The sequence below is a fragment of the Cryptomeria japonica genome, chromosome 9, assembly GCF_030272615.1.
Source record: "Cryptomeria japonica chromosome 9, Sugi_1.0, whole genome shotgun sequence".
NCBI lineage: Eukaryota > Viridiplantae > Streptophyta > Pinopsida > Cupressales > Cupressaceae > Cryptomeria > Cryptomeria japonica.
Window position 1 is genome coordinate 454,401,401 of NC_081413.1, and position 18,360 is coordinate 454,419,760.

Consider the following 18,360-nt stretch of genomic DNA (forward strand, 5'->3'; position numbering starts at 1 on the left):
GTATCAACTGTTGTGAAGGTTGTGTTTATGCACCAATAGTTGTGACTTTAAAGTTGTTATTGTTAGGAAATATCTATACATTATGGGTTCACAAAATCTGCAACTACCATCAACTATCACCAAAATTACACTTATCATGCATAGGAGAAGAGCACCAGTAGTTGAGCATGTATCAATTGTTGTGAAGGTTGTGTGCACACCAATAGTTGTGACTTTAAAGTTGTTATTGTTAGGAAATGTACCAATAGTTGAGAGAAGTAACCAATGATGTGATGCCACATCAGCTGCACAAGTATTGGGACCCCTTTTGCATGCCTATTGGTCTCACTTTTTTTTTGCCTGTTTTGGACACCTTGGCAAAAAGCATACTGATGTGGCACCATACTTGATGATGTGGCCTTGAAACCTTAGTTATAAGCAGGGAACTTGCCAAGTAAGCTACTGTAAAAAATTGGGAGTGATTTGAAATTTCCATGTAGGATTTTGAGAAGGCGAAGTTAGGGTGCACGACTACTGGGTCCTCTTCCCTAATAAAGATAACTCTACATGTTGTAAACTACTACGCAGTTCCATTCAGAAAACATTTATTACATTTTCCAGTTGATGAATTATTGTACACAACAGCATATATCTGAACTCTGAGACTCATATATCTCAGCTAGAACTTATACCTCAATTTATGACTTTGTCCCATGCAATACAAGATGACACACTTAAGGCTTCCTGCAGGGACAAGAAACCAATAAACGAGTCTCGAAATACACCAGAAAAGTCCATCTGAACAAAACCTTTAATTCAAAACTGTTGCAAACTTGACAGCCAATATATAAAATTTGATATGTTAAAAAACAAACTTACTCGAGACATCATTTATTGATGCTTTTGTGTAAGGAATGTAGGAGAGAAATTTAAAAGACATGAAAGGCACGCATATGATCTCATGATGAATTAACTTCCTGGTGAGGCAGACTGCCAATTACAAGAATATGATGTACATATTATTTCTCCAGTTTGCCTTCCAAACATTAAAAAGAGAAATATACAAGTCCCAAATGTAAATCTTCATTTTCCAGACTTCTCCAACATGACTTCAGAAGTCTGAACCTAAATTACATGTACTTTTAAATGATGTTCAAAAATACATCCAAGTACGACTCATATCTGTACAAGTAATGGGGAAGCATAAACACTCAGAATAGTATCCATGCTCTTAACAAAATCTAAAACTCAAAACCTAAGGGAAGACTTCAGCTCTGGATACAACAGCCTCAGGGAAAACATTACTCATTGAGCACTCCATAGGTTTCCCAGTAACTCCCATGTCACTCCCGACAACAAAATATGAAAATTATTAAAAATAACTTTTCATTTCCTATACTACTCACTTCCGCACGGAAAAGGCCCACTCATATGATTACAGAATTTACAGTATGTGACTTTAGAATGATTCAACTATTTTTGTACAATCCCTCTTTGCATATATTGCTGAGCAAATTGGTGAAATCTCAGTGTCTGGATCATGCCAATGCCGGGATACTACATCTTGTGTCCCTGCCAGAACAATCAAAGCCCTCAACCCGAACAGTTGCATTAGGCCCAAAAGAAGACCTTCCAAATGACTTAGGTTTTGAGAGAGTGGACGGTGAAGCTTGCACTCTCTGATGAAGGAACTTAACATCACTCTGATGAATGAACTTAACATCATGAATGAGAGGATTGTCTGCACGGCTGGGTGGAGATCCATTAAAATAAGGTGGTGAACATCCAAAAGTTAATGCATCAGTGCAACCACTCTGCAAAAAAAGTTATACTCGAATAAGTACTCATCTTTGCTCACGGAAAATATGAATATTGAGTCACATTCATCTCCAACAACGCTTACAGAATAAAAATGTGACACATACCTTACTAAGAAATATGTCAAGAATCTCTACTCCAGCTTCAGAATCATTATGCTCTGGAGGATGACTGTAGATTGCATGGGCAGAAACATCAGCTAGCGTTAGTGTAAAATATGAAATCACTGGACAAAGGCATTCAAAAAAAATAGGAAATTGGTAATCTCTTAACTGTTGATGAAACTATATATTTCAAAATCATTCCGCTATAAAAAGTTAAAACAAATCAAAGGAAGGGAATAATGGACAGTATATAATTGATTTCAATAAAAACGAATGGAAACCACAAAGCCTAACAAAACAGTTTATAACTTACTTGCGATGTCGTCTTGTCTGCTTTGAAAACTCTGGAATTTGATGCATTACCAACCCACTTCTCCGGGGTTTTGGGCAAAAAACAACCTCCTCACATTTCTCTCTCATGAATGCAGCCCTCAATCTCCCTAGTTCCTTCATTTCTCCTGGGCTCACCAAGTTATGGTTGGCAGCGAGGTGCTGCATGAATCCTATATTCTCTTCGAAGTGTACTAAAAAAAAACGAGGATGCTAAAAGTAATATCGGAAAAACGAACAGGCGTTGCTGCTTTGCTTTTCCACTCAAATGGGCCAAAGTAATTTTTACACCTGAAAATAAGCACAGGCAGATACATAATAATCAGAACCCTATAAAATAGGAGCATTATACATTTATTACAAAATACCATTCAATGTCATTTTGTAATGAAAAACCAGATCATATCAACATACATACACAAACATATTACTTACCCACAAAATTTAAAACAATTTTACCTACATCTAGAAAATATGAAAATGTTAATATTTTGACGAAACATCCCAAGTCATACTTTTTGACTAATAAAGCGACAGAACAAATCCAACAGGGCTAACCAGACAAATAGCCAGAGAAGCTCATATTAAAAAACAGCCTTTACACAGGCCCTTTAATTGCTCACCAGTTCTGCTGAACTTGGCACATAAAGATCAAATAACATCTCAAAATAGTTTGACATTTAAACTAAGTCACTTCACCACACTACCATAGAGTTGTATATACATCCTGAAAGCTTTGTTAAACTATAACTCATACTGAAAGTTTCTTAATGTTACATGAAAAAACATTACCATCTCAACAACTTACAGGTCACTCACTGATGTACTATAAACTAAATCTCATTCTAGGATGCCATTGAAGTCTTAATTTTGGCAAGTGGTGGAAGCAACAAGAGATTTCAAAATAACAGCCACTTCAAATCAAGATTAATAACTTCAATCTTTTTCTAAATTTCAAGAGTAATTACTAATTTATTATGGTTCCTTTTTCTTCTTTCTCAGAAATGAACATTATACAAGAAAACATAATTGTCCTTATAAATACCCAAAGTTACAGAATTTCAGAGAAAATGAACCTCTGACTTGAATTGCAAACGTATCAAGAACAAGACTCAAAAATAAAATAATAAGGAAATTATAATCTAGGAAAATGGTCTAGCCAACCAGCCTATCTAGATCTGTTGAAAAACCTGAAATAAGGCTAGTCTTCTATGGAGAATACAACAATTTTATGTGTAGTAACCACACTTATATCTGAAGTTGCTGCAAACTCTCATAATCAAACCACTAACTGGGACCACATGCAACACTAATAAGGAGCAGTGCCCTCCTCCCTAAAACCCCATCTAAGTCATTAAATCGTTGAGAACTTCATAGCAGAGCCTTCAGCTAAAATACTGGGCAGTTATACCAAGGATTAAAATTTGTTCAAAATTTTGGTCCAACATAGCCTCTCTAAGGGAAATTTACCAACCAAAAACCGAATCTTTGAAGCTTAAAAATCAACAAGAAATTGGATCCTTTATATCTGTATAGAGTTGTGAACTATAAACTATTAAATGAGATCATGATAAGGAAAACTTAAGAACATTCAACAACAAACCAAAACATCAAAAAGCAGATACCTGCATATCGACATCAGCAAGACAAAAACAGACCAGCATGCATCAACTCCTCTTTTAATTAAAAAATAAATAAATAAATAACAACTTAATTAAAGATCCCACCCTAAATCCCCTTTTCTATACCCAATCTCCATGAAACTCGATGATACATACTCCACACCACAACCAAATCAAATAAACTCATCTGTAACTACAAAATACAGGCCAAACAGAAAGTCCAAATTTATTATCCACTGTTAATCGAAGGATTATAACCGATAGCAGAAAATATCAAATATAATTTATCCAAAGCAAAAAGAAAATAATCAATAATGAAACCTGATAATTTTTGGCCGAACAGACTCTTCAATATTATGACAGCAGAATGAAAACGCTGCCACACGGGTCTGAAACATCCCTTTAAAGTCCTCTTGCACAAATCAAGTAAAAAAGCCCCAAATCCCCCAAAATCAAACGGGAATCGGGAAAAATTTCACAAAAATAACCTCGAGAACAAGAAAAACAAAACAAACAAAAATTTAAAGCCACCAAGCAGACGTAAAATTCATCCAACGTTTCAAAAGATCTCTACATGAAGGAACAACCCGGGATCTGACACTAGGTACTACAATAAATCATATATTATAACAGCCATAGCTAAAACCATAGATCCAACGCATTCATTTAACAGATAATAACAGAATTGTTTTAGACTGAAACAAAAAACAATAAAAAATTAATCCGGCCATGAATTGATTCCCAAACCAAAAGAAACAATTTCAAAAACGATGGCAAGTGACTTACCTCAAAAATCTGCACAATTTGTGCCGTCCTATGAACGACGCCAATGAGAAAAAAATGGGCAGAGTTTGCAGGAAAAATATTACGAAACCCTACCAAAGCAGAATTTTTACAAAAATGAGACGAAGCTAACGAAGATTTGATAAGAGGAAATAAAGGCCACTGGTACAAAGACGACCGCACCGACACAGCCCTACGAATCGGCTATTTTGCCCCCTAACAAATCGGGCCAATTAAATAAAATAACTTCCCGATTTTGTAGATTAAGGAAAACAACAACTACCCTTCGATAAATTAAGCAAGAAAATGCGTTATAAAATTGGTGAAGTCTGACGATGGGCCACAAATAAAGGTCCACCCCATGCAATGCATCCAATTCCCCTTTTGAGTGGTGCTTGTCATTCTCATCATCTCATTTCTCATTGTAGTTAGGAAGGGATAAGAGACGAATGTGGTGGGGAACATGTGTTATTTTCCTTTCCCTTTCCTCAATTTTATATATATATATTTTGGGGGGATGAATTAGTTGGTGATATTGTTATATAATATAAATAGAAATGTTTAATTTGAAAAAGTTATAAGTTATATAGGTTAAAGGCACAAGTAAGGTCTCAATTAACAATTTAAACTTACAATGTCATGTGAGAAGATAGGAAGAAGATTAAAATACAAAACATCATGTAAGAAACACAAGTAAGATCTTGACTCACAATTTAAATTTACAAAGTCATGTGAGAAGATAAGAAGATTAAAATACATCATGTAATGTAATAAGATAAGTAGAACACTCAAAATAGTTAGTATTGGCATATTGGCATAATGTAATGGTTTAGATGTAGTATTGTTGGTCTTGCCCTAAAGGTTCAAACCCCATTGTGGTGGGTATGAGATCCTCCCTTTATGACCTCAACAGTTCATAGCTTCAAGTCAAAAGCATTATCCTTTTAAAAAAAACACTTAAATAATATACATGAAAACTGAAGGAAGCCTAGAATAGACAATTTTATTCCATAAATAACAACAAAACCACAAGAGCGGAAAGAAATGGTGCATACATATCCCCCCTTAGACAAAAATATTGAATGTTGAGCATTAAAGTATTACTTTAGTTTTTTCTCATCATTTTTAAAGTAAAGGACCTTTTGTCATGAGACTTTGTTAATTAAAACAATAACAAAAAATAGTAATAATATTTAAGTTGAGGACACCCAAAAAAATGTCTTTTTAGTTGAGAATATAAGAAGACGACTAAAAATGTCTTCGAACATTTAGTGTCGCGGTTAAAACACTTTGTTGGTGAAGCGGCCACCAAGGTTCAAATCCCTGTTGGGCCATTGTGCTCGCAAGGCCTTGTGCCTTCATTCGGTCGTTGTGCTCACGGATTTCAACAAGTGAAGTGTGGGGATGAGATCCCTTGGTTGTGGCCTCATTGGTTCACGTTAAAAAGTTTACCGGGCATATTTAAAATTTAAAAAAAATAAAAGAAGAAGACTAAAAATAGTTGGTATTGGCATAGTGTAATGGTTTAAATGTGGTGTTGTTTTTCTTTCCATCAAGGTTCAAACCCCATTGGGGTGGGGATGAGGTCTCTTGTTTGTGACCTCACTACTTCATAGCTTCGGTCAAAAGCATTTACCCCTTTAGTAAAAAAGAAAAGAACATTGAAAAAGTATACATCAAAACTAAAGGAAGCATAACATAGACAGTTCCTTCCACAAATAACAATGGAACCACCAATGCACGAAGAAATGGTGCATAATTATGAGCTCCCTTAGACAAATATTGAGTGTTGAATATTAAAGTGTTACCTTAGTTTTTTGTCATGATTTCTAAAGTAAAGGACCTTTTGTAATGACATTTCATTAGTTAAAACAACAACAAAAATAGTAATAATATTTAAGTTAAGGACACCAAAAAAATGTCTTTTCGGTTAAGGACACTTTGGTGGGAGAATTTATCAATTAAAATTAAAATATGACTTTGTTATGATATCTCAATCAATGGATGACAAAAAATTACTTCTTTGGTCAAAGAGGATGCCCTTGTAAGGAGAGTTTATTAATTAAAACAAAGCAAATTACTTTTTTAGCTCTAGCATCTAGTTTAAAGGACATTGAATATTTTTGTTGAAGGATACCCCACAAGGAAAAAGTGTCAATTGAAAAAATAACTTTTTCATGCTATTTAAGTCGAATAATGGCTTGCAAGATAGTTTGTCAACCAAAAAAACAAAAAAGCACCTCTTTGTCTAAAATACCCATAAGGAAAATTTGCCAGTCCAAACAAAAATTCACTTCTTTAATCGTGATGTTTGAGTTGTAAAACACTCTAGAAAAAAAAAAAAAATTACTTCTTTAACCATAATTTCAAACCTAGAGGTACGTATTCATAATACTTCATTATAGATATGTAATGCCCCGTGGTTTTTCCCAAAGCATTAATGGTTAAAAAATGACAAACATTTTTTTCACATAAAATAAGCCACATTGAATTTATTTATGTCTAAGGCGGGCCACAAAACCAAACAATTACACACTTGGAACACACATCAATGCTCAATTTATGGTGCCACAAACAAATGACTTAGAGCACTAGAAACTAAAAAACCATGATTAGCACAAACAATGAGACATGTACAAGATTCAAGGTTCCTATCCCAACTTATAAACCTTGTAACTTGCCTACCAAGTCACTCCCTTGACATCTTAGGATTCAAGATAAGATGGAGAATCCTAATTAGCACAAACTTCTAGGTCCAATCTATAATAAATTCATAATTCAAAGTCTATTAGGAATCATTCTCGCATTATCAATTTTTTCTCATGATTCATTTTGTAGTAGTTACAAAATCTAAAAGAGTCTATGCTTGGGAGTTGTTTTATCATATTCTATAGCTGTGTAATTTCCTTAGGATACTAGATATTTCCTAATTATCCAATATTTAGTGTTGGCCTCCTTTCACACATCCTTTCATTGAGAGGATTGTTGAAGTCTTAATTTAGACCTCTAGCTCTTCATCACTTATTTGGATATCCATTCATTCTCTACAAAACTCCTTTTATTTGGTCCTTGTTGACTTTCAAACTAGATCCAAATATTCCCCCCCCCCCCTTCATTTCATCTAAATTATGTCACTTTTCACAAAGTCTCTCTACATACTCCTTTCTTCCTACCTTGCATACTTCTAATAGATCCATATGGATTATGTTCACCTCCAACATCTACTTTCACATCCAAATCTAGCAAGACCTCAAATTGTTTTTTCCATTACTTTTATTCTTAAGTGAACTTCAACCTAGCATTCATATATCTTTCTCTCTACTTGGACATCTTATGCTAATGTTTATTATTATAAGCTTATCCATAGATTTTGCCTCACATTTCATCCATATCTTTTATCCATGTAATGAATTTTCATGTTGCATACAAACTTCTTTCAAAATTATAATTCAAAATATCATGCATCCTCTTTTGCATCTATAGTCCTTTATTATATTTTTGCAAACCTTCCATATTCCTTCATGTTAATCTCAACCACTTCTACAACTACATATAATTACCATTAATGCCTAAGTTGACCCCTATAATAACTATTTGACTCTTACTTGCCCAAAAAAGCATGCTTATCCTAAGGGATCGACCCAAAATTCAAAATTGATGGTAGATCATGAGGATTACTGGTTTCCCATGAATGTGATGATTGAGTTCCTAATGTATCATGAATGAACTTCATGGCATTTAAAGTCTCTTATACACTCTACCTTTGCTAAAATTGCATATGAATTATGGACCATGTTCTTTTATAGTGAATGTTCTAGAGGAGGTTTAGAAGCTAGAGTTATTCTTATCTCACCCAATGATGAATCCTTCAAGTATGCATTCAAGTTGATATTCAAATACACTAACAAGATTGCTAAGTATGGAGATTTTATGCTAGGATTGAATCTTTCTCACAAGCATGGAATCAAATGATTTATAATTTTTAAATATTTAGAGTTGATTACCCTTCAAATAATGAACATACATGAATTGAAAGATAAAAGATTGAGACCATATAGGAATACAATGTACAACACCATTGAATTTTTATAATGTAATTGGCTTGGAATGGATAGATAAACCAAAAAATGTTATTGATTCTTTAGTCATTGAAACATCTAAATCTTATGTGAGATTGGTCCCTTCTAAATATCAATCTTGCATTGAGATCCTCATAAGGCCCAACATACCTACATCTAGTAGGTGTTTAATGATAATCAATATATATATATATATATATATATATATATATATATAGGTTTCTAAATTGCATGGATAAATTTGATAGCTAGTTGATTAATTCGGTTCCTATTGTTCAACTAGAAGATGATAAAGTGATGTTGTTAGGTAACAAAGTATTTCAATTAAAGACCAACACGAATCCTAAAGGATTGGATAAATTAGAAAGAATGTTTGATAGTGTAGTTCACTATGAAAGCATAACTAAGCTTATAGTTAAAATATTATTTATATTGGTAGGAGATTATAATAAATAGAGAAAAAAAATGCTAATTGAACTACTAAATATATTCAAAAATATTTTTTCATGGTCATATGATGAACTCAAAGTATATAGGGAGAAATTTTCCTAGAATACAATCTCTCTCTAGCCTAATGTCATTTTTTTTAATAGAAATAGAGGCTAGTCAATCACACTCTTTCTCCCAAGATACAAAAGGAGTTGATGAAGCTTAAGGATGGAGTTATGATCAAGGCAATCCAACGCTTTAGAGAAATCTTGTTCTAGATAAGAAATAAAATAGAGATAATATGATGCCTAGATTTTAAAAATTTGAGCACCAAGTCTCTTAAAGACAACTGACCACTGTACAGGGCCCATTAATGGGCCTAAAAGGGATAATCCTTTAACAAAAAAAATAGAAAGGATGATGTGGACACCCCTGGAGTAAGATTGGATTAAGGTAAATTTTGATTGGGTTGCACATGGGAATCCAAGACAATTTGGTGTTGGTTGTGTAGCAAGAAACCATGATGGTGTCGTTATAGCCAGATGTAGTCAAAGCCTAGGGGTGAGCACTAACAATGAAGCTGAATCTAATACTACACTATTGGCGATTTAGTTGGCTAAAAGGTTGGGATTGGCGAACCTCAACTTAGAAGGTGACTCAAAAAATATAATCCAGGCTATATCAAAAGGGAAAGCAATCTACTGGAAAATTGATAAAATTATTCAGCTCATCAATTGACAACTAAGTGAATTCCAAAAGTTTAAGGTTTCTCATGTATGTAGAGATGGAAATCAAGAGGCGAATGTTCAAGCTAAAGATTTAGTTGATATCCCATTTGGAGAAACTAAATGGTTTTTTGATAGATCAATTACTCTAGTATCAAGGTATGGTTGATAAGGTGTATGAGATGTCTACTCTAGATTGTTAATGTAGTATCAAGGGATGATGACAATTTCATTTATATGGGTTGATGATATAAAAAATCAAGGAGATTTTATCCACGACTTGAGAACATATGTGATTTGCAAAATGATGATGCTCACGCAGATTTATTATAAGGGATGTGAAGGACGTACTACAAACCCATTGAATGTGATTCACATTAATGATAAAAATGGTGGTGGAGGATAGGAGTTACACATTACATGTGTGAATTGTGGTCAAAAGGGTCAAAGTTTCAAATTGGTATTTATGTTAAGCCATTAACTATGAGCTTGAAACTCCAAAAATCTTTCAAGTTGGCAAAGACAGGGTGGAAGGTTGTTCAGGAGGAACAAATGCCTCATTAATAAGATATTTGATAGCATGTTTTGTGTGAAGTATTTGCATTTGAGGCGGCTTTTGGGCGGGGTTCTTTTTAGTGGTGTCTTGGTGAAGATTGGTGAGTTGTGTGGATTCTGTTAAAAAGTGCAAGGAATGGAGGCTAACTTCTCCCTTCAATCCTCCAAGCATATGGTGGCCTTCTAGGGTCACATTACGGATGAAAGACTCTCGAACATTTTCTATTTTTAAGACCGGGACGTCCTCACTCGAGTCAAAATAGTTTTGGGCGATGAATACCTCAAGGCCCAATTCTGCTACCGCTCAAACGTGTATGTTGCCTCCATGATCCTTGCCTGGTGTCTCGAATTGGAGTCGAGGAGCACTGTAAATTGGATAATGACTAGTTGTTTAAGAGGGTAATGGTTGTAGGGACTGGAAAGAATCACTGGCATGGTCGAGATGGAGCAGGATTCATCTGTCCAGGTGGAGACTTGATCCACGTGAGTGAATTTTCTTCCCTCCAGGCCTGGAATTTGACAGGTTATATGGCCGTTTTTGCACTTTTAGACTGTATTTTACAATTAATAAAATTAGTGGACCGTATGTATCGAGAGGCTTTTTTTCCACAAATCGTATATATGACACTTAAAATTATTGATAAGCCGTAAAATTTTATAATAGGTAATATATATTGATATATATTATTTTAAATATATGAATTTATTTAGAATATTTTAAAATGGTAGGATTAAGATATAATTGTTTCTAATTTTATATTATTTTTATATGAATGTTTAGTATGTTTTTTCTTATATAAATTTAGAAACTTTGTCAATTTATTTTTTAATATTTTTTAAAGATTGTCTTGAATATCAATATAGAAACTTCTAACAATTGAAATGATAAGATATAATCATTTCTAATTTTTTAAAATATTGTAATAAAAAAATCTAAAATGGTTTCTATTTTTATAATAAACAAGATTTTTGGTTTGAATTTATAAACTTACAAGTAAATTTAAGATTTTTTTAGTGCATTACTAATTTATCATTGTTTTTTAAATTTTTACATTTTTTTGATGGAATTATTTCTTTTCACCTCAATTGAATTTTATTGGAACTTCAATTCTGTGAAGCTTAAAAAATTTATATTAAACTATTCACGAATTAAAAAAAATTGACACTTAACATTTTTTTTAAAATGTAAAACGAAAGACATTTAAATTATTAAACCGTCATAAAAAAATCATATGACAGACAGGGGTGGCCGTCAAATTCCAGGCCTGCTTGCCCCTGAGGCCATTCTTACTCTAGAGTGAAAATTGCAATAAGGAAGTTCGTAAGACATCAATGCAGATAGGTATGAATGGTGTGAAGGCTTATATCAGATCCCGGGAAGCTCCAAAAATTCATGTGGAACTTGCCAAATGGGGACCAAGCAATGAACTCCTGGCCATACAAGATTCTCCTACAAAACAGAAGAAAGGTCAACCAATGGGGTTGAGGAAAGCAAACAGAGCGCGTTGCTTGCTATGTGGTGAATCTTCTAGACATTGGGAAGATACAGAGACCACGATTTCAAGTTCTGCACTGCTCGAGGTGAGTGAGGGAAAAGTAAAGGTGATAATGGAGGTGAGTGAGGGAAAAGTAAAGGTGATAATGGAGGCGAGTTAGGAGGGGTGTTGTCAATTTGCTTTGTTCTGTTTTTGTAATCGATCATATACATGATGATAGTAAAGTATAGATGGAAAATGTCAAGTTGTAATGATCTTTAGGTAGCTTTAGATGGACTAGAATATCTCATAATATAGTTGCAAACTATGGATGTAAATTTATTTTTTGATATTCATATACAAACCTATTTACCGATCAAAAAGTGAATTTCCACTCTGAATTATGGATCATTTCCTATAGAAGGTTACTAGATCATAACTATTGTCTAAGATAGATGGATTCTTAGGTTATAACCAAGTTGTGGTCAATTAATTATAACAACACATAATTGCATTCACAACTCCTTGGTGCCAATATATCTATGTGAGAATGTCATATGAATGTTAAAATGTAGGTTTTTGGTGCAGGAGCACCCAAAGACACAAATGAAGTCTAAAAGAGCCTAATATTACCCATGAGGTGAAAATGATCATCTGTAATAGGTTGATAGTTTTGTGAGTCAATAAAACCCAATTGATGTGAGGCATTGTCATGGTTGCATTTTATAAGCCACCATGGATAAATGACCATGTGGGTCAGTAGGAGTCTAGGCATGAGTCAGGCAAATAAATATTGGTCTTAGAAACATCAGACCAATCCTTGGAATAGGTCGAATACACCTTGGAGTCGCCAAATTTGAAAAGTGCAAATTGACAACTTTTGTTGTCATTGCAAAATGTTGTAAAAAGGGATAACTAATCTTCCAACAGTTCCAAAGTTTGAAAAGTGATTGGAAACCGTTAGGGAGGCTATATTATTCCCACTTGGATCAATTCCAGGTTGTTGTTGGCATAGTTGCTTAAGTTGGTGAAATTTGATGATGTTTTGAAGTTTGGAGCAATACAATATACTTGGAGTTTTCTGAAATTATGCATTTTTGTTGTTCATTTCTTATCAGTACGGATTGGTGGATGTCTAAAACCAATTGGATGAGTTAGGGAAGTCTCTTACCATTCATTTGAAACAATTTTGAGGTTTTGTAACAATCGGGTTGCAAAGATCCATCCAAATCTAACCAGACTTGTCACAAACCCTGCCGACACCTAGGGTTTCACTGTAAAGATGCCCTTAATCTGACATTTTCACCAGAGGACCAAACAACCTATGGGAAGATGTTAGAAGGATCATTGTATCATAAGATTTTGGTGTTGGTTTGCAGGGAGGCTCCAAGCCTGAAGAGATTGAACTGACCCTGGGCGAGCATATCTATGTGACCGTTTGAACTGTAGAAGTGGAAATCACTTGCAGAAGATAAAGAAGATGGGATCAAGTATTGAAACCTTGGATTTGGTGGTTTGAAACCTTACCCCGCCTTGCAGAAGTGTTGGTTTAGTCAGGGGACTAATACAAGGGGTACTTGCTTTGTAAATTAGGCCTAATTGGCTTAATTTGGTCTGGAAGGACAGTAAGGGTACAAACCTTTCAACTTGTGGTTAGAGTCTAAGCCTTTGGGGAATTGTGTAACTAGATAAATGGTATCTAAATCTACCTTTATTTTTTCTTGTATTTTGGAATTTTGTTAAGTTGTGTTTGGAGAACTCAACCGTTAGGGCTACTAGACAATAAGACAGTTGTGAGACTATAAGTATTCCCTAACACATCTGATAGCCAAATCTTATGGGTGTTTTTTGTTGGTTGGAGCACCAATAGAAAAAATCCAATAGGTTTCCATCCCACCGGTACCGAAAGATTGTCTACCATTAACACAAGGGTAGAGTGTTTTCATCATATCGGTACCAAAAGATACTAAATCGGTATGGATCTGGTCACACAAATTGTTGTGTGAGTTGAGTATTTGGTAGGTGTAATGTTCACACCTTGAACAAACAAAATAATTTTTTTTGGACATAGTAGTTGTGGGTGAGAGAAGGTTTTCACCTAGTTTGTTGCCTAGCTCTGCATCGGTTTTACTTTCCAAAGTGTTGGTATGTGGTGGTTGATCATGTTATTGAGCTTAGATTCTAGTGACTCTGTCAGATACATTCCCCCACCCCCCAAAATAAATTAACAAGGGAGTACAAGGTGGAAAAGCCCCTCCTATGGAGCTCAGGGATCTTATACCCCTAGTGGGGACCCATGAGTATAGACCACAATAGGGGTTTAAAGCTGATGGGATGGGGTTTGGGATAGACTAGCCTAGTCTATGCTCTTGGATCCTTTCCTTGGATCTCTAGGTGTTCTATCCACACCCTAGGGTCTCTAGGACTTCCCCTGCTTGTGGAGTCCCCTGACCTTTCCCAATCCACCCACCAACAATTTGAATTTTTGCTCCTAAGGTCTCACCTACTCATGAGACTCAAAGAACCCTTACTTAGGCTAATAAGAGTTTGTCTTGCTCCACACCTTCTTAGGTCCTAGCAAGGATAGGACAGGTCTTGGACATGGTTATCCATGCATTCATGTGCCCCTAAGAGGTTTTCAACTTCTAACTCCTTACCGATTTCACTATTTTGTCTTTTACCTACAAAATAGGGCTACAAGGATTGTGCCCAATTAGGCCTCCTATCCGGACTATTAGGGCTCCCTCTTGCAAATGATGCACATGCTTATAAAACTTCCCAAAAGACCTGCTATTCATTTGGCAAGGGTTCGAGGATTTTTCTAGTTTTGGGCCTCCAAGTGTCCGTACACTACCCTAGGTGGATTTTAAGGTTTTTAAGGGTTTTAAAGAGGGTTTTTAGGCCTGCCAAGGTCACAGTGTAGGTTTGATGTTCTTGCCACCTTGTCTGGATTGGTGGAATCTCCTCCTTCTCACTAATGGTGCTCCATTCACCCCTCTACAACTCCTCAAAAGGGTGCCTCCTCCTCTGTCCTTCCTTGCTCTACAAGACCTCTGCAATTTAACCCTTCCTAGCAGGGCACTGTCTAGTCTCGCTTAGGAGTGGGTCTTTGCTTGGCTTCCCTGCATCTTCAAGGGCCCTTCTTGCTTTGAAGTATAGTACAAGGTCTGTACTCCTATTCCCCATGGTTTCATGGTGATTCCACAATGGGGAATGGAGTTATGAACCCATTGACACAAACCAGTCCAAAATTGGACAATGAGAAGCAAGTTTTCAAAATATTTACAAACACACACAACCTGCAAAACAAAACCTAATCTAAATGCTCACAATGAAATTAAATACACCATACAAGACACTCAACACAATTTTGCTTGAAAATCAATCCATTAATGATCTTGTGCCGACTGGCAACAAAATTGCAGTCACAGTCAAGTCACTTTGCTTGGGTCGTACAACAACTGACATCCAACAACTTCTCTTAGGGTTTGCAGCTACTTAGACTACCCTTTCCTCGGTTTGTGTGCCCATATTAGGGTTGTCCACACTAAACTAAATATTTTGCCCACTAGGTGGAAAAGTTGCTTGACAACTTTGAAAAGTTGTCATGCAACTTTTGCAAGTTTTGAGCAACTTTCTCAATGTTGCTTTCCTTGACTCCTAGGCCCACATTGGGCTATCCTAAGGACACCTCCATGCCAAGAAGGACCCTAAACACCACAAAGGCACACATACCCTCTATTTTCAAGAAAAACTCAACTTTGACTTATGACCCTAGGACCAAACTAGGACCTAAACTAGGACCTATGAGCACATGGCTCTTATTTTATTTACAATGGCTTCATAAAGAAGCAAGAACACAATCAAAAGCAAATGGTGGAGCCCTTTGAAGGGTGCTCCTGCACCATACTCCCCCTCTGCAACAAACTAAGGAACTAGGGGAGTGAGAAGAGTCGGATCAATGCCTAGCTTCTTAAACTTGCTCTCTTCAACCCAAGTAGCTTCAGACACAGGTTGATCTGCCCACTTTACCAAGTGCTCCATGTAGACCTGGTGTCTAGTAGACTTCTTCAACCTTGACTCCAAGATCTCTTCTGCTATAGGCTACTTCATTTGGGGTAAGGCATTCATATCCAAGTCTTGCAATACCTTGGCTTGATTCTCAGTCTGCCCTACTATCTCTCCCTTATACATTATCAAATCAGCCACATTGAAGACTGGTGAAATGGCTAAGTCTGAAGGAAGATCAACCTTGTAGGCGTTCTCACCGTATTTTGACAGAATATTACAAGGTCCTACCCTCTTCATTTGCAGTTTAGTAGGCTTACCACTTTGCATTCTAGCTTTGCTCAGAGGAACCATCACATAGTCACCCACCCAACTGAACCTCTCTCCTTTTCTCATCCATTTTGGCCTTCAGTTTTTGAGTGGATTCAAGGATGGCTTTCTTGACCTGCTCTTGGATCTCCTTGATGGTTTGAGTGAAGTCCTCTGCTTGGCCACTCTTCATCTCCATGGAACCAAGTTCCATGAGTTCACACACTCCCCTTGGATGTCTACCATAGACAACCTCAAAAGGACTCCTTCCAGTGATCCTATTCACACTGTCATTATATGCATACTCTTCTTGAGGAATGATTAGATCCCATGTCTGCCCATACTCCTTAGTTAAACACCTCAACAAATTGCCTAACACCCTATTAATGACTTCAGTTTGACCATCGGTTTGTGGATGGTAAGCTGAGCTAAATGATAAGTTAGTTCCTAGTCTTCTCCATAAAGTTTGCCAAAAATGGCCCATGAACTTGTTGTCCCTATTTGAAAAAATGCTTAATGGAAGTCCATGAATCCTCACAATCTCCTTAAAGAAAAGATGTGCAACATAGCTAGCATCATGTGTAGTTTTACATGGAATGAAATGGCTCATCTTAGAAAATCTATCTACTACCACATAGATGCTATCCACACCTGTCTTTGTCTTGGGGAGTCCTACTACAAAGTCCATGCTTATACATTCCCAAGGCCTATTTGGGACCGGCAATGGTTGATAGAGACCAACATTGCTTGATCCTCCTTTTTCTATTTGACACACACCACATTGCTCCACATACCTTTTCACATCTCTTGGCAACTTGGGCCAATAGTAGTACCTCTGCACTAAATCTAAGGTTTTGTTGACTCCAAAGTGTCCACTTAGACTACCATTATGTTTCTCTTGGATGAGGTTTTCTCTCATGGATCCTCTAGGCACACACAACTGATTACCTTTGAACAAGAGACCATTTTGGAGAGTGTAATCTACATACTCACCATGGAAATGGTTCTCAAACTCCTTGCAAACCTTGTAGGGAGATGAGAAGTCTTCATCTCCTTCATAGAGGTCCTTGAAACCTTCTATTCCTATGCTCTGTAACTATAACTCTTGAACTGTCAACAACTTCCTTCTTAAAGCATCTGCCACCTTGTTGAGTTGCCCTTTTTTATGCTTGATGGTGAAGGTGAAGGATTGGAGGTATTCCATCCATTTCAAATGTCTATTGCTAAGCTTCTCTTGAGTGTTAATGTAACTCAAAGCCTAGTTGTCTGTGAACACCACAAATTCCTTAGGGAGTAGGTAATGTCTCCACTTTTTGAGAGACTGAACTAATGCATACAACTCTAGGTCATAGGTTGAGTACTTCTTTGCTTCATTGAGCTTCTCACTGAAAAATGCCACAGGCCTTCCCTCTTGACTCAATACACCCCCTACTGCATTCCACTTGCATCACACTCCAATGTGAATAGCTTGTCAAAAGTAGGTAGGAGTAGGATAAGTTTTGTGGCTACTTCTTGCTTCAATAATTGAAATGCTTTATCAGCTTGCTCAGTCCATTTAAACTTAGTTTTAAGGCCTCCTTTTATGGTGTCAAGGACTGGTGCACATATGCCACTGAAGTTCCTCACAAACTTCCTATAGAATTGAGCTAAACCATGGAAACTCCTAACTTCAATCCCTGTTCTAGGTGCAGGCCAATTCAAGATTGCCTCCACTTTGCTTGGATCCATCTTCAAGGTTCCCGTAGACACCACAAATCCTAAGTAGACCAGCTCTTGCTTCAAGAAGTCACACTTCTCTAGGTTTATTGATAACTTCTCTTCATGCAACCTCTCTAAGACTAACCTCAAATGCTCAAGGTGCTCCTCTTTGGTTCTGCTATAGATGAGAATGTCATCTAGGTACACCACCACAAACTTGCCTGTGAAGTCTTTCAACACCTCATTCATCAACCTCGTGAAGGTGCTTGGGGCATCGGTGAGTCCAAATGGCATCACAAGCCATTCATACAATCCTTTTGTGGTCTTGAAAGCAGTCTTCCACTCATCACCCTCCTTAATTCTAATCTGGTGATAACCACTTTTAAGGTCTAACTTGGTAAAATACATAGCACCTCCTAAACAGTCCATCAAATCCTCTATTCTAT

General features: G+C 36.3%; 1 protein-coding gene across 2 annotated transcripts; it reads right to left on the reverse strand.

Moving 5' to 3' along the window:
• Window positions 1–933: 933 nt before the first annotated feature.
• On the reverse strand, window positions 934–5,080 carry LOC131080041 (uncharacterized). Of its 2 annotated transcripts, none has more exons than XM_058018139.2 (4): window positions 4,640–5,080; window positions 2,215–2,522; window positions 1,905–1,968; window positions 934–1,793 (listed from the first exon to the last, which is right to left on the reverse strand). In XM_058018139.2, the coding sequence occupies exons 2-4, from the start codon at window positions 2,397–2,399 to the stop codon at window positions 1,518–1,520; spliced, it is 525 nt and encodes a 174-aa protein (XP_057874122.2). In that variant the 5' UTR covers window positions 2,400–2,522; window positions 4,640–5,080; the 3' UTR covers window positions 934–1,517. The 2 variants fall into 2 exon arrangements, with proteins under 2 accessions (XP_057874122.2, XP_057874128.2); XM_058018145.2 differs by lacking the exon at window positions 4,640–5,080 and adding an exon at window positions 4,175–4,563.
• Between the last annotated feature and the right edge of the window lie 13,280 nt (window positions 5,081–18,360).

Excerpts from the sequence above, each read along its gene's own strand:
- LOC131080041 (XM_058018139.2), bottom strand. The coding sequence starts at position 2,399 with ATGCAGCACCTCGCTGCCAACCATAACTTGGTGAGCCCAGGAGAAATG. Across the intron at positions 1,969-2,214 it reads CAGACAAGACGACATCGCAA|TCATCCTCCAGAGCATAATG; the intron begins GTAAGTTATAAA and ends TGCAATCTACAG. Across the intron at positions 1,794-1,904 it reads TTGACATATTTCTTAGTAAG|AGTGGTTGCACTGATGCATT; the intron begins GTATGTGTCACA and ends CTTTTTTTGCAG.